Source organism: Taudactylus pleione, unplaced genomic scaffold (assembly GCF_031769625.1).
Source record: "Taudactylus pleione unplaced genomic scaffold, aTauple2 ptg000172l, whole genome shotgun sequence".
NCBI classification, from domain to species: Eukaryota; Metazoa; Chordata; class Amphibia; order Anura; family Myobatrachidae; genus Taudactylus; species Taudactylus pleione.
The window spans coordinates 10,371,076-10,388,120 of NW_028284574.1; the positions used below are offsets into that span (position 1 = coordinate 10,371,076).

Here is a 17,045-nt window from a genome sequence, read left to right on the forward strand (position 1 = left end):
TCCTCTCCTGTAACTCCTTATAGTTTTGTTCACTCCTGTGAGAGAGTGGTAGACTCATTATGATTGGATGTCACAATGACAGAAATACTAGCAGTGTACTCTGATGTTTAGCAGTGTGCTTTGGTCCTGTCCTTAGATCTGTACCTGTGTACTATGCTACAGGCGTGCTGTGTCTAGGATATGGTATGTGATGAGTAACCATGTTTGGGTGTGTGCGTCTGATGAGGATACTGACACACTCCCTTATCACATACACTGCGGAGGCTTGTAGGTGAGCCGTGCTTTAAAAAGGCAGCTGAAGGAGGAGAAGTGCAGTAGGCATTTGGGTGGAGGAGGAAACAAGCTCCCAGACTCAGAGATCAGAGAAAAGTGAAAGTCCAGGTGAGTCCTAGAATAGCGCTGCAAGCTATACATAGTTATTCTCTGCATTTTCATTTCATTAACCTGAGGCTGAAGTTTCACATAAAGAGAGAATTGATCCACAGGGAGTTGGAAGAGACATTTCCTCCCTGTTAGGGAGTTTCCATGCAAGCTTATGGAGACAAACAATGGCTATGTATTGTCGTATCCCCGATATGTATATGAAGAATGCTGACTTCAGCAGATGTTTTGTAGACAGGCATAACATAAAAATGTAGTGAATTAGATATTGTACGAAATTTTATGTTATTATTTTTTTTTTAAATAAAACTATAGTTGATAAGAGCAGTACTTAAAAGTCAGGTTCATTTTACTATAACTACCTCGTCTGTTGGAAAATGATATACAGTTTAGTGGATATCCACCTACGATAATAGACATATTAGACCCAATTGATAAGGTGACAACATTTCTACAGGTACATTAAAGTAACCTGCTTTTTACAATGGCACAGACCTCATCATAGGGAACTAGTTGGCAGTGGCTGATCAATATTGGTGTCTGATAATGGTAACACACTACAGCATCCCCACATCCAGCTATAACTGACGAGGCGAGGGGATACAGGTGTTATGTTACTGTATGTTTATTTAAAGCTAAAGATAAATTATCCACTAAAAACAGACTTAAGAAGTGGACATACTGTAGAACTTCTATCCACAAAATATATCAGTAAATAAATTATCGACATTTAAAATAACATTGTTACTATGGTCCCTAGGGGATAACACCTTCATCCATTTTAAAAATAAATTTTTCAGGAAATTGTTACACCTTCATCCATTCGCCTCTTCAATTATTATTAATTGATCCCCTACACCTCATCGATTGCAATCTCATTTGGGTAAAGTTGGGTACACACCTATACAATCGTTGGGCCGTTTTTTCGATATCAAGAGAATGGCCTGTGGATTATATAGGTGTGTGTACGCTGTCACGATGCAGGAGCGTTAGCCGATACACGGCTTATAACGCTCCTGCAATGGCAGGGATCACGTGGTCGAATCTCGCGTGCTGTTTATTTATCGGGCCGACAACCCGATCCCATAGAAGCCCATACACACTGAGCTATGTCTGCACAGTGTGTACTCGGCTGACAGACGGCTGACTGGGGGTCACACTGGGGACAGACTGCACAGCTGATCAGGATCAGCCGCTGATTGTGCAGGTGTGTACCCAGCTTAAAACCATTTCACGATCCCATCAATATACAGCACAATATAGATAATATGTTGGCACCTTATAAATAATGAAATAATAATAGGATTTAGGCCAGGGTTTATCTCTTGGAGTATTTTTAGATTTTTGGCAGATGCTACCTTTTCATCTGCACAGACAGCTAGGAGAGTGCACAGGTTGTCCTCAATATGTGTTTGGCATAGCCTTATGAGGCCTATACATCTGCAATAGATTGCCCCAATTCTCTGTTCTACCGATGCTGGGATCGGGGAATTGGGGAAGTCCAACATGTTAGAAGTCCTCGATTCAACAAAAATGATTGGGATTGGTGAGTCAGGGATTTTTAACATGCCGTTTTTCCCCAATCCGCCGATGACCGTCGATCGCCAGATCGGATCTGCAGAACGGGGAATCTGAGCTGTAGATGTATTACCTGCCCGAGACAGGCATGAAAAGTAGCCTCACATTCACCATTAGAAACATTCTCTATGGGGGCCACCTTGGAGTGTGACCACTACACCATTCAGCTTGTGTTATAATAAGCAAAGCCGAGCTTCTGTCACACTCTTTACCTGTATATACTTGGCTACAATACCATACTTTGTCTTACTTCCATGTGAAACCACACCGGAGTGGAGGGAGTTAAATGACAAAGTTCCCTTTATTAATAGGAATTTATACATGAATTAGCATCACTTATGTATTGTGAAACTATTATGAAATATCTTGGTTCTCTGTAGCAAATAAGTTCAAAGCGAAAAATCCTATATCCATAAAGAGCATTCTTTCTTTCATTCACAGGTGTGTAGAGCTCAAGGTCAAAGGATGTGGTTAAGCATCATACTATCAGGTGAGACTTTAGATTTAGTTTTCTCTCCATTCTGCATGGATTATTTTCTTTTAACACTATATAGGATTTTTATATTGCATTCTCATGAAACCTTTCATAGGATATTATATTTCAGTAAGGTCATAACCACTACAAGTTGTTATCTAAGTAATATGGTTTTTGTATTGCTTTGTTGTAAACAGGGCATGCCTTTCATTGGAAGAGGTATTATTACCATTTATGAGGGAAATCAGAGAACATGGCCAACATTCTTATGCAAATGTCAAGTGCAGATTTCTTTTCCTAGATATTTTGTTTAATGTTTTAACTAGATCTGTACAGAGGAGAGGACTAAAGCAGGGCATACATTATGCAATTATCAGTCCGACAAGTTGATAATCTGTGGAGCAGGCCGATAATCGCATAATGCATAGCCGCTGCCAGACAATGATGATTGGACAGTTGGGCATGACAAATCTTCCAGCATTCCCGACTGATTCGATCTTAGGTCGGTCGCATCTGCCAGTGTAAGTGCTGCCTGGCATTAGCCCTTTACCTTCACAGGGGAGGAACGGGGAAATGCTTCCTTCCTATTGAAGGAACCCAGATATTGTTTAGCCATATAGTGTGACATAGCTCACAGTGTATGGCCACGATATCTGATGGTTTCAATCTGTCAGATAAAATGTCTGTCGGTCTGACAGGTATTTTATCTGACAATGTATGTTCAGCATATGGTCAGCATAATACCACTAGTACTGCCACTGCAAAGATCCCTCTCATTGGAACACTGCCATTAAAGAGTTGGAGGGAAAATTGAGCAAACACCCAAAATAAGACATCCTCTTTAAGGTGCTGACTACAGTGTCCCTCAATTAGCTCCCCCAGGAGCAAAAAGTTGAAAATGCATGTCTGCTGTGACATTGCTAGTCAGGCCTCAGTGTCAATAAAATGACAAAGTGTTACTGAAATGTAATTTCAGCTTTTTGTCCTGTATATTTGCTGATTTATACTCTTCCTAAAAGCTGCTGTTTTATCATTTGTAAGGGAGAAAAAGTATGGTTTTATGATGTCTGTTTTGATAACTTTCTATACAAAAAAATAACAATACGACTCAATTTGACAATGGGAGAATATTAATAAAATAAAAATTTGTGGAAACAATTGCAACACGTGCCGTTCAATATATATTATAGCTGAATAGTGCAACAAATTTAATGCAAGTTGCCATGACTCGTACAATTACCTCCAATGCCTAGTCCAATAACCTACAATGACTTGTCCAATCACCCACAATGACTTGTCCAATCACCCACAATGCCTCGTCCAATAACCTACAATGACTTGTCCAATCACCCACAATGACTTGTCAAATAACCTCTAATAACTCATCTAATCACCTCCTATAACCAATTACTTCCAAAGTCTTGTCCAATGACTTCCAATGACTTGTCCAATCACCCACAATGACTTGTCCAATCACCTACAATGACTTGTCCAATCAACCACAATGCCTCGTCCAATAACCTACAATGACTTGTCCAATCACCCACAATGACTTGTCAAATAACCTCTAATGACTCATCTAATCACCTCCTATAACCAATTACCTCCAAAGTCTTGTCCAATGACTTCCAATGACTTGTCCAAAATATCTCCAATAACAACTAAATAAACAATTTTGTGTCAGCCCAGAAGAACTGATGGTGTCCCTATCAAATAGGTCTTCTGATAATCGATGGTCTTGTATTCTATTGTTAATATAAAATTAGTTTTTTTGGTTTTTTTTTACAGACTTATGCTACTATATTAAAATTGGTGTTGTCTCTGTCATAGGTTGCCTATTCCTTGTGAATGCCCAGCAGGATTGCTCCCATGGAGCATGCTACCCCGCAGTGGGAGATCTTCTTATTGGAAGAACTAATTACTTGAGTGCGTCCTCAACCTGTGGAATGGAGAGGCCAGACACCTACTGCACTCCCTATGGAGAGGTATGCAAAGAGAATGCTATATTTTGCACAAGATCTTTTTTCTGACTACCCTTGGTGTTTATATGTATGACTTTGCCATGGTGTTTATTTTAATAAACAAATAACAAAATAATGTTTATATGCACTAATTAACTTAATCTAAAAAATATTAATTTGAAGCTGTACAAGAATCTAAAAAACTCTATATATTAGTGTTAGTCCTGTCTAAAAATTGCTGGTTAAATTATAGTTATTATTATAAACCATACTTGTCTACTCTCCCAAATTTGCAGGGAGTCCCCTTGACTCCCATAAGCGTAGACAGCTGTCCTGCATCCCTACCACTTCCTATTGAGGTGGGCAGGATGGGGGCATAATGGAGGGAACTGCAGCTCTATGAGGAGGGGGCGGGGCCAATGTGATGCAATTCTACAGTATGAGCATGATTTTAATGGTGTGAAGAACTGGGCCCCACCCCCACCACCAGTCAACTGCATCTCTCCTCTAGGCAAGTAAGTCATAATCATTACTTCTATGGCACAAAGTTAATAAACACCCACCTACCCTCTCCCCTATTTCACCTGCCTGGTTAGACTCCTTCTTCAAAGACTGTAATCCCTCTTAGGCAGGGCCCACAGTTCACTCCTCCTAACACTCTCAATGTTTTCCAGCACCTTTCTTATCCTGATTCTGCCTCTCCTCCCATTTGTTGGGTACAGCATTGAGTGCTCTTTGTGACTTTTTGTTACTATAGCTTTTACTAGCCATAGTGACTCATTCTACCCTACCTTCCACTTCTATACCATCCACCTTGCCTATATTTTTATTGTTTTGGTAGTTATCTTATCCCATGCTTTCATTTATTGTATTGTTTATTCCATGTAGCAGACACCTTATCACACCATGTAACTAAATAATAAATAATAATGTAAGTAAATGGGCTTAAGTTGTGAATCTCACACTGTTTTCTCAGGGGCTTAGTCAGAGCTTTGTAGGGTCCATAGCAGCATTTTGGAGGGCCCTTACCCAGATGCAGTTTAAGAGAGGAGAGGACCCATGTGCAGGCTGAGTGTGGGCCCACTCCTCTCTCTAGCAGTACAGTAGACTCTGGCCTTATGCACAGTAGGAGACATGGTCTGTGGAATTCAGTAGGCGTTCCTGGTATGTAACAAGGGGGGTGGCTAAAGAGATTAGGGCGTAACGTTATAAGCAGCTGTGTCCAAAGACGCACTACTGCTCACACAGGAGGCCATACTCAGCCATAGGGCTGGTGCAACTTTCGATGGTCCCGTCAGATGGTACGTCTAAAGACTCATCGAGTCGGAACTGCACCATTGCAAGACGCTGCAAGTGGGCATTTCAGTATTAATGAAATCAGCAGCGGCATTAGCATATAGATGCGGCTGTGGCTGCAGCTGCATGCAACCCAGAAACAGCCCCTACATGTCGCATTGTACTGCTGCCGGCACACATGCCACACATTGCCCTCACATCACATTATACTACACAGCGCTTAGAAAACTTGGTAGACAACTTTATAACCTGAGTGCAGTTGAGTCAGGTCCCAGGGGTGGGCCCCCTAAGTTCTGCGCCCCATAGCAATGGCACCGCCTGCACCCACTAGCTATGCCCATGTGTTTTCTGATTCATGGGAATATATTACTTACCCTTGATTTATTTAAAACAGTTCAATATAAGTATTTACATCAAGATGGCTAAATATATACTATTCTACTGTTACAGTGTTTCATTTCACAATAACCATTTATCTATTCTGCATAATCCTGTTATTTGTGTCAATCAGGTACCATACAGTATATTGTATTAAAATGTAATCTGTGTTCTTGTTTTAACTTCCTATTAAGTTAATTCTGTTGAGCGAATCTGTCTTCCTTGAAATTTTTAAATATAGCTATTATCATCAAGTCTATTTTAGTGAGTAACCTTTCATATACTTACATAACTTTCCCTTGATGAAGATTTAGTACGGGTTGTATGACTAGGGGATTGGTTTTCAGCTTTCTTAACAAATAGGTCTGAACAGTTCACAAAGAAAATAGCTCAAAGGACACTGCCCCCTGCACAGAGTTACATGGGAGGAAATGCAGACTTATTTTGTAAAATGCGTCTGGTCTTTCTATCCCTCAGAGAGGAGTAGAGAGTTACATGTGTCTCCTATTCAGTTAACGTGATTGCCTTGTGTTTCAGTTGGCAATCCACTATAAGTTCAAATAATGAGACAGACATGACTGATAGCTGAATGGTCAGCAAATTATAATTTTGGAAGTGAACTTAAAAAGACTGTAAGACAAGGGGGTATATTTATGAAGTGGTGTTTTTGCATGGAGCTACTTCTTAGCAGGTTTAACCTCTAAATTTAAAGTGGTACTAATATTAAGTGCAAAGCCTGATGTTTTTTGCACTTAATATTAGTGCCGCTTCAAATTTTTATCTCACTCCCTGCGAGAAGTGGTGTCTTTTGCTTTGTCAATATACTCCAAGGCTGTGCCAAACAGCAAATTACTATTGCCTTCATTACATTGAACTTTAAGGGGTAAATTTACTAAGATGGGAGTTCTATTTAAGAAGTGATGTTGCCCATAGCAACCAATCAGATTCTACTTCTCATTTATCTAGCACCTTCTAGAAGATAATACCTGGAATCTGATTGGTTGCTATGGGCAACATCACTTCTTAATAGAACTCACATCTTAGTAAATTTACCCCTAAATGCTTTTTATTTCCAGATTGTTTATCTTAGACCACTATAGCCAGGCACAAAGCTTTGTTGAGAAATCAATAATAATTGATCAATTCATGATGATATTTATAGCTCTGTAAAAGAATGAAAATGTTGGTATTACAGTAGAAAGAGGATAAATGGGCACACTTTAATTATTGCTCCATGCTTGGGAACAACTTATAGTTGAAAAGTAACACCAGCAGCGGCTCCTTACCTGTCCTGGCAGGGGGTCTGTAATTGTGCGCATGCGCAGAATCGCAATCCCGCTCATGCTCACAAGTTAGCAAACTCTCTGGCTTCTAGGGACTGCATCTGCTGCAGCCAATAGAAGCTGGTATGGGCTGCCATAATTGCAGGGAGTGGCTTCCCATGGGAAGCACTCTCTGTTATAGCAGTCCGGACTGGCAGACCCAGTGGGAGAAAACACATCCCCCTGGGACTGCCTGTTCAGCTGTGGTTAGCAGGGAGCACTTCTAATGTGAAGTCAATGCCACTGCTTGGCCTTGCCTGTGGGTGGAGGATGTTACTGGGGAAGCTGCAGCCCTGCAGTCCTGCAGCCCTTAGGTAAAATCTGATTAACACCTTCATACTTAGCAATATTTCAGCAGACTAAACCAATTTTGGAGAAAAGTCTCTTTCTAGTATAATTTGTTGACCAATTTATATATTGCTGCACACTTTATATAAAATTGTTAATCAGTGGGTATCTGAACAACAAACATAATAATTGGATGTAAATGCAATTTACATATTTTTTCCATAAAGTAAGTTATTTCAAATCCGCATTTGCACCAAAAATTCTTCCGCATCCTTTCCCATGCCTACAAAGATGCATTTTGCACTTACAACCTCTTGTTCTTAGGTGTAACAATGGTTGGAGAGGGCATGTAAGCACACACAAAGGGGTCTATTTACTAAGTCTTGGTTGGAGATAAACTGAACGGAGATAAGGTACCAGCCAATCAGCTCCTAACTGCGATGTCACAGGCTGTGTTTGAAAAATGACAGTAAGGAGCTGATTGGCTGGCACCTTACCTCTGTCAACTTTATCTCCACCTAAGGCTTAGTAAATACACCCCGAAGCAAAATGCATCCCATACTCACTGCAAGAAATAGGAACGTGCACCTATTTGGAGGAGGATCTGTCTGCATCTGAATCCCTCCCACTAATGCTATAGTAATATGGCTGCTACAAGCTATTTGCATTATTATAGTCATATTTGCAATCTGTCCACAGCATTTATATATATTCCCATTTGATGTATTTAAAGCAAAAGGGAGCCACTATTTAATCATTAGCTAAGAACTTTGGTTTGCTGCTTATTATGGAAGGGTAGACAATAATCTAGTGCATTTTGGTTTTAATCTGGGCTGCAATTAATCTAGGGTAAGATTACTGTGGACCAGTGTTTACCAAACTCGGTCCTCAAGGCACACTAACAGTCCAGGTTTTAGTTACATCTATGCATGAGCAGAGATGGTTAAATCAAAATAACTATGGTACTAATTAACACACCAGTGCTCAAATATGGCTATCCTTAAAACTTGGACTGTTAGTGTTCCTTGAAGACCATGGTGGTGAACCCCTGCTGTAGACACTGCTTGCTACCATCATACTTGATACATCCAGCCATAGATGTCATGACGTCACCCACGCACTGCATCGCTGGGAACGCTGGCCTCTAAAGCGATCAGAGGCTTCTTCAGCCACTGATCACTTCAGAGACCAGCATTGAATGTTCCCAGATGCAGTAGCAAGTTGGTCGCGACCTACCGGCAGGAGCTCCGTGAGCTACCGGTGGATCGTGACCGACATCTTGGCTGGGCATGGTCTATGGATTTATAGTATCCGCACAATATAATTTGCATGCTTTTAAGAATTATGTTTCATGCTACATTTTAAAATGCAAGTCTTGATCAATGCATTATTTATATTTGTTCAGTAATTAGAATGCAAAATCTTTGTAGTTATCTCCAGACTGTGTTCTCTCTTTGTAGAGTTTGTGGCTTTTAATCATTGGACCAAAATACAATTTTAGGACTTTGCCCGTCTATAAATGGTCATTAATCTCTTGACATATTGCCACTTGGCTGTGCACGTGGAGTTCAGTTTTGTAACAGACACAGAGGTCAATGCTTACCACACATGCCACGTCCTCCATGTGTGCTGTCTGGAAACTGTGCCAGAATGAATAGTATGGAAGTGTGGTGTTTTGCAAGCTCCAGCAGATGCAGCACAATAATGTCTCATGTAAAGTTACTGGGGAGATCAGCAGCAGTGTGCAACATGTGGCTCATAAACAAATGTTACAAATACATATCTGTATCATCGCGTTTTAGACCCGATAATTATAATTTCCTATTGCCGCTTACCTTGGCAATAAGAAATTACGTATTGCCCAAATGTATTAATAAAACATATGCAGGGATAGGAGCTCTACGCTAATGTGCAAGATAGGTCTGCTGACTACTCATGTGCCAGCGGCCATCCCTCTCCCAGAAAATACCATGGACTGTAGCCCATAGGCTACAATAGCTATCTGAAGATGACGTTAGTTATTGGGGCTAAGCTCTGGAATGCTTCACATTTCTGAGCTTGGCATATATGCCACTTAATTAGCCCCATAGAAACTTATGGGGGTTGCTTTTGCAGTCGAATACGAGAGACTGAAGCAGATAGCACTGATATCTGCTGCAGTCCTCCCTAGATACATTTAGGGGATACTTAAGATTTGTGGATACCACCAAAAATGGCTGTTTTGGGACCCCAGGAACTTCCTTCTGGTGACCTGTGCAGAAAGTCCTGGGCTCCTCCTCCTCCTCCCTGCACCCGGAAGAAGATTAGGAGGAGGAGGAGGACCCAGGAGGAGCACAGGTCTGCACACAGGACACTCAGGTGAGTGAGGGCGAGGGCTGGGCGACGGCGTGGTGGCGATGAAGCATTGGGTGCAGGGTGCGGTAAGAAGCCCACAGGCTTCTATAGTGTAACGCCAGGTTTTTCTGGTGTTACCCTCCGCACCGATATTAGGGTGGCCAGGGCTTTGTACATATGGAAATGCGGTAAAAACCCAGAAAATGTGGGTTTTACTGCATTTTTCCTTTAGTACATCCCTCCCTTAGTACATATAGGAAATGCTGTAATAACCCCGAAAACGGGGTTTTACCGCAATTTTCCTTTAGTACATCCCGCCCATGGTGAGAGGAAAAGGAGCACAACTGGTAGAATATTTTCACTCGCTCTCATTACTCTTCACCACTCACATTGTCAGTCATCACAGTACAGGGATTGCAGGAAGATTAGCGAATGTCTTCTGTAATGTATTATTGCAGAGCGACCACTCACCCAAACACTAGGGGAAGTGAAAAGAAGATGAAAGGGGCATGTTGGGTTCCAGGAGGTGAGGTTAGAACCTTGTCTCTGCTGCTCCTAGAGTTGCAACCCAAGACAAAGTATACACCTCGCTTCATGGCAGTGTTATCGTACTGCAGTTTGTCTTTTTACTTCCTGTAGGTGGCTTTTAAATGAGCATCTTCTGTTTTATGGTTTTCTTACTTTATATATGTGCTCCTCTTCTTGTATACACATGGATATCGTCCAGTTTTAGTTTCAGTGTCTTCCCATTTCAGTAACAGTACTGTAGGTGGGCATGAGACGTGTGCTGTGCAGAACATATTGAAATATTTTATTAAACTATTTCTCATCTCCAGTTGTTGTACAACTAGTAATATATATATATATATATATATATATATATATTATAATACAGTTCTTTTCTTTATATATTTCTTTATATATTAAGTTAGGAAACTTTTTAGATCACACAATTTGTACTTGTATTAAGCAAAAGCATGTCATGTTTTTTTTTTTTTTTTTTGTATTTAGGTTTTCTTAAAAGAGTTTCTGTTGATTTTATATGATAATCCTACTATGAAGCAAAGCAAGTTGTCATGACATGCCCGTGACATGGAAATTAATATGTGATAATTCTGCAAGTACATATAAATAATCCATAATATCTATTTTATATAACTCCCACCTCGTGAGAAGTAGCGAGTTAAGAGTTTACAAGCCAGAGGCCTAAGGGATAGGCTTGGAAATGCTAGATGTTATTTTCTAATCAGAGCCAAAAACTACTTAACCCAGTATCTGCTGTTTTCAATAGGCTGTCATGTAACTCTACACCAGACTAAACACTGTATTAAGATGGCACGATTTTGATTTCAAACACATTTATTTGATCACACAGTGTGTTACTACTTAGCATTTCCACTCTAGTTCTCTGCTTTCAGTATGAAAACACCAGGGCTCGATAAGGGGGATAGGCGCATGGTGGTCCACAGTGCAAATGAAAAGGGGGATGGGTAGGTAAGCCCATCTTACCCTTCCTCCCCTGGGTAGCTCCGCTAGCCAGTTAGTGGCAGGGCAGGGGTATAAGTGTGTGGTTTAAAAGAGCAGGGAAATAGGGAAGCAGTATGGTCAATCAGAGTCCAGCTATGATGCATCCCAACTCTAAATCTGTTTGGACATCATAAATTGGAGCTCATTTTATTACATTATGGCCTGTATTCAATTTGAGGCGAAAAGTCCGGATCCGCGATACTTTTTCGCCGATGACGTCATTTTCGCCTGTTTTGCTCTTACCCTGTAATCAATTTGAAAGACTCTCCACTTAGGTGGAAAGTCAATGCAATGTTACAGGTTGAAAAGTTTCGCCTATGAATAGTAGGCGGAAAACAGTGCAGAATTGGGGTTTTGGGGTGCAATGTTGCAGGAACCCCCTTGCAGCCTTCAGACAGTCCCCCAAAGGTAAACTGTGTCAAAAAAAAAAAACACTTAAGGACACCCCAAACAATGACTTTGAAAAAGGGGGCAAAAAAAAAAAAAAAGGTAAAACCTAGCAAACTTGACTCTGGGGGGGTCCCCAAGTATGCCCCAAGTGTTTTTTTGATTGCAGGTGCTTGCGGCAGGTAGATTTTTCATGATTTTTTCAACTTCACTTTAGCAATTTTTAAATATGCTGACCCCCATTTTCAAGTACCCCAAATTTGCTGGGATAACTTATTTTCTGGAAAAAATACTCCTGAATACTATTCTGCACCACGTATAGAAAAACGCTATTTAGCAACTATTGAGCCTGTTTAAAACCACCAAATACCTTCAGCAAGCCAAATCGGGGGGTACCATAGAGAACCCCCCTGTCAGAGCATCTTTTGGGGGGTGTCAGGCTGATTTCCCCATTTCTGACAGTACTTTCCACCTGTTCAAGTTTCGCCTGGTCCCGTTTTCACGTACTTTCAAATTGAATACAAGGTAAAGGGGGCACGTGCGCAATACTTTTTTGCCTACAAAGTAGGCGAAAAGTCCGGGACGTGAAAAAGTATCGCGGCTCTGCTCAAATTGAATACGGCTCTATGTACTTTAGGAGTTTGAGATTGTTTTTTACATTAAGAAAAGAGTGCCAACAAATCTGCATTGCCACTGAAATCTAGAACTGAAGGGTTTAATGCATACCATTCAAACAATCGTTGAATCCTAAAGTCCACCAGCTCTCAGCTGTTGAAAAAAACAAGTTATTTAACTAGGTGTGCGCCTTTCTGCAAAGTAAAGAACACCTTTATAAATGTGCCCTCTCCATACCTATATTTAATTTAGGGCATGATTCAGAGGTGGACGCTATTGCAGTCGCAATTGCGTCTTTTTGAGCAGCGTATCTGCGAATTTATGCTAATGCCGCTGCTGATGGGCCTCCTACTGAGACGCTCACTTACTGCATCTCTAATCCACTGATGTGCGTAAAAAGTCACACCATCAAACGTACATCAGTTGCACCATCGGACATTACATCAGCCCTCTGGTTGCTCAGAATGTTCATCAGAACATGGCCGCCGGTGCCATTGCAACTGCATCGTTGGACGTAGTCGCTGGCCGCGACATGGTTGCCTCCTACTAGACACCACACTGTTACCACCGAAAATGGTTCTCACTGCGTCCAAATGTTCCATGGCCACTGGTATGTAACCATCTCATTTTTACTATGTTGTACTTCTCATCTACTCAGCAAGTAATGCTCTCAATCTGCCCTCAATGTAAAATATCAAGAGCATTTTGTCAGGGACACGTCTTTGAAAGTCAGCATTGTGCTTTGAAAACCAAGGACATTTGGAGTCCAAGCATTATAAAAATATAGTTAACATTGCCAATGCTACAAAAAGTAATATAGTGTCGAGAAGGAAATGTACTATTGAAACAAAGATGTTGTGAAACAGTTGGATGAGTTTTAATATCTGTGAGGGCAAAAGCTCACAATGCCTAAATGTTGCACGTATGTTTATAGGGTGTCGATATTCAGAGAACTTTCATTTATTGTCCTACTCTGGCTTTTTTTTTCAAAAACATTGCTTTATTTTTGTGGCTTCCTTATGTGTTTTTCAGACATGAGTGAATTAAAAATCAAACAATTGGCAAATTTGTTGTAAACTTAAAACTGAACTATATGAAGTAATACCTGTAAGAATGATTTGCTCATGTTGTATAGATTGTATATAGATTGTATATAAATAATGTATATCTTTTGGAGCCAGGTCATATTCATTTATTTATGAGTCGTCTCAGTTAAATAAAGTGTGCTCCGTATCTATAAGTGGCTCACGGACCAGTGATTTGGCATACAGTACCTGGGTTTCATGTGGAAGGTATTTTGCTCTCTAACAATTCATAGAAGCCCAACAACTGGTGTTGCAACCAGGGTCAGTGCTACTATTATGCCTACAGCACCAATGGTTAGGGGGCACATAAAACACTGTCTAGTGGGGTATATTTACTTAGCCTTGGAGAGAAATAAGTGGATGGAGTTAAAGTACCAACCAATCAGATTCAGTGTTTGAAAAAGTACAGTTAGGAGCTGATTGGTTGGTACTTTATCTCTCTCCACGGGTTAGTACATATAGCCCTGAGTGACATAATATCTATCATCCAGATGCCCCCACACAGAGCATCAGCCACTCACATGGAGGAGATGCACCCGGGAGCTCCGTACCTGTAAAGCTGCCAAATGCTGCTCTCCGATTTCTGTGATGAGCTGGAGTGTGGTGCTGAGGATGCTATTCCCAATCCCTTCCTGCTAAGGTAAAAAGTAGTGTGGTGGGGAGTTCAACAGGTAAAGAGGTAAAGAGGAGGGCACCATTTAGAGTGGGTAAGGGCACTGTCTTGGAGCCAGCACCAGCCGTATTCACTTTGCTGGGTTCGCTGATGAACGGATTCTTAATAGGCAGTGAGGTTATCCTTTAGCAGGGTCTGAGACCTATATGGTGACAGCAGCTGCTGCCACAACTTTTCTCTTTCAGGTCTCCACCTTCCACTGTCTCGAAATTGTGATTCACCAATGGCTGCTTTGATTGTGGTGCATGAGTAATATTATTATTATTATTATTATTATTATTATTATTATTATATATGAAGGTTTTATAACAATGTGCAAAAGGTCATTCTGAAAGAGAGAACATTTACAGTGGTCAAGGCACAGTTCTACACCTGATATATTGAAGTGTAGTGAAATGGCACACACCAGGGCCTCAGTTACTAAAGCAAGGAATTAGGTAGTACAATGGACCTCCCTGTTGCCCTTGTGACTGAAAGATATATGAGCATAGACCTTTTCATACAACATGGTGGAAATTTGTGGGCTCCAATTTAGGAATCAATCCAGTTTGGCTACAGTCTTGCAAAACAAGGTGACTGTGGAATATGCTAGAAGGCAGCCATTTTGTCAAAATGCCAAAACGCAATCAGATACTCATATAGGCAAAGTCAGGTCTTTATTACAAGCTGTGTAAACCATGTTCCAGCTACTCCAAATTTAGCAACACATGCTTTGAAATATGCTTAGTCGGTAATGAGGTTGTGTGTCTTGATATAAATACGCTGACAGATTATATTTCCATAGTTTTGATGCTTGACAACACTTGGAAAGGATCTGGTATTTTAATAATATATCAATTTAGTGGCATGGTTGAAGTGGGTTTCTATCAGTCACCAGCTGTCAGCAATGTCAATTTGTTTTATTAGCTCTTGTCATGTTATTTGGCCAGCATGTAACTTAAATCTCAAGGATAACAAAACTGATCGTTGTAACACCATAACACTTAACTTTTGCTTAAAATTATGTTTTCGGGGCCTGATTCAGCAGTGGACGCAATTGCAATCGCAACTGCAACCGCTAACGGATCGCAGTTGCTAAAATATGCTATTACCTGACAAAGCTCAGCCGGCATAAAGATGCCCACTACTGCCTTGTCCTATCCATCCAATGTCGCAGATCAGTGTAAACATTGGTCCCTTCGACGCACATTGAGAGGCCATCTTGCTTGTCTGACCTGTCTTAAAATCAGTAGCTCTCCTGACACGTAGAGAGGTCTCATGCTGCGTAGGAAGCCGCAACTGCTTTTTTATGCATGCCCATGCAATGGCGTTTAAATGGTCCGACACGCCTGCAATTTTGTTACCACTCCCCAAAATGCTGACTGTCTGTCATTCACTTTGCAAATGGATCCTCTGTACATGCGTACTCGCAGTGCAATTGTGGCACGTGCACAGTGCGACTTATGCGCATGTGCAATAGTAAACAATCACTGAAACAGTGTGAACATCAGCATTACGTCCGCTGCTGAATCAGGCCCACAGTCTGGAGGACAAATTGTTAGCTACAAAGTTGGGTTGATATTTTTGTGTGAAACATTGGCCCCACTTGTTGGAGAAGTTATAGGGGCATATCCAATTAGCCCCACGGCTAATTACCGCGCTGATCGGGATTCAATTAGCGGGGATTCCACGTGCGGGTGTCCCCGAGACCCCGTGCATGAGTCCCCGCTTTCAGACTTTACCTTGCACCTCATGTAGGTGCGAGGTAAAATCCGCGTGAGGTCTCCCTATTCGACCTCGCGCGAGAGAGTTTAACACACTGATTCCGCAGTTCTCGCGGGAGTTCTATTCAAATGACGCGGGGAAAAAGCTCTTTAATTGAGTAGCTAATCCCCGCGTCGCTGGACTTTTGCCTGACAATTAGTTGCGGGTAAAACCCTCGGCTAATTGGATATGCCCCATAGTGTGTGAGTAATTTAGATCTTACTTGTAATACTGATCATGAGCTATTTTAAAGCTGGAGACTAATTTCATTAACCAAACCTCATACCTAAACAGGTAGCTATTCCTCTAATACAGGGGTGGGGAACCTTTTTTCTGCTGAGGGTCATTTTAATATATATAACATTATTCGTGGGCCTGGTTCAGGCCAAGCCCCCTTCGTGTAAAGTCACACGGGGGCTAGGCCACAATCGCCAGTGATTACAGCAGTGCCTGGATCATCCTGAAGGGCAGCGGTGTGACCGTCTGAATCATCCTAAGACTGCTCCAGGCGGCACTGCTGCATGGAATGTGGCTGCAGGGTGCCATTCTAGGCCAGATGAGGCTATCAGAAAAAAGCTCCAAAGGCCAGATCAAATGGTTCCGGGGGCCTTATACGGCCCCCCGGGCCAGAGGTTCCCCATCCCTGCTCTAATAGCCCATGAGCCAGATACCATTATATGGCAATTTTCATGCAAATGGAATGAAAATCACTTTCTTTTATGTGAGATCACAATTGCAAAAACATGGTCACCACATTGATTTCCAATGGGAAGCTATGGATGCGTCTACTCAAGAGACAATCCTTACCACCAGATATGTGTGACCAAGCTCCCTATAGGCACTAGTACAATAAGCCTCCTAAAGAAGTATCAGCAGATGATTTCTAAATGTGTTGCAAATGCATGAACACTCCCTCATTTTAAAAATATACAAAGTAGGTTCATGTGCGCTGTCAGCAGCAGCTCGTAAGAGGGTTGTGAGTCCTCTATAATCTGATAGTAA

At 41.4% G+C, this 17,045-nt stretch overlaps 1 protein-coding gene across 1 annotated transcript in view; it reads left to right on the forward strand.

Annotated features, from left to right (window-relative positions):
• The first annotated feature begins 309 nt into the window (after positions 1-309).
• Positions 310-17,045, forward strand: part of LAMB3 (laminin subunit beta 3) — an 82,728-nt gene continuing 65,992 nt past the window's right edge. Inside the window, exons 1-3 of the mRNA XM_088475445.1 lie at positions 310-381; positions 2,401-2,449; positions 4,265-4,419. Coding sequence (XP_088331571.1) covers positions 2,425-2,449; positions 4,265-4,419 — 180 coding nt within the window. The 5' untranslated portion in view covers positions 310-381; positions 2,401-2,424. The remainder of the gene's footprint in view (positions 382-2,400; positions 2,450-4,264; positions 4,420-17,045) is intronic.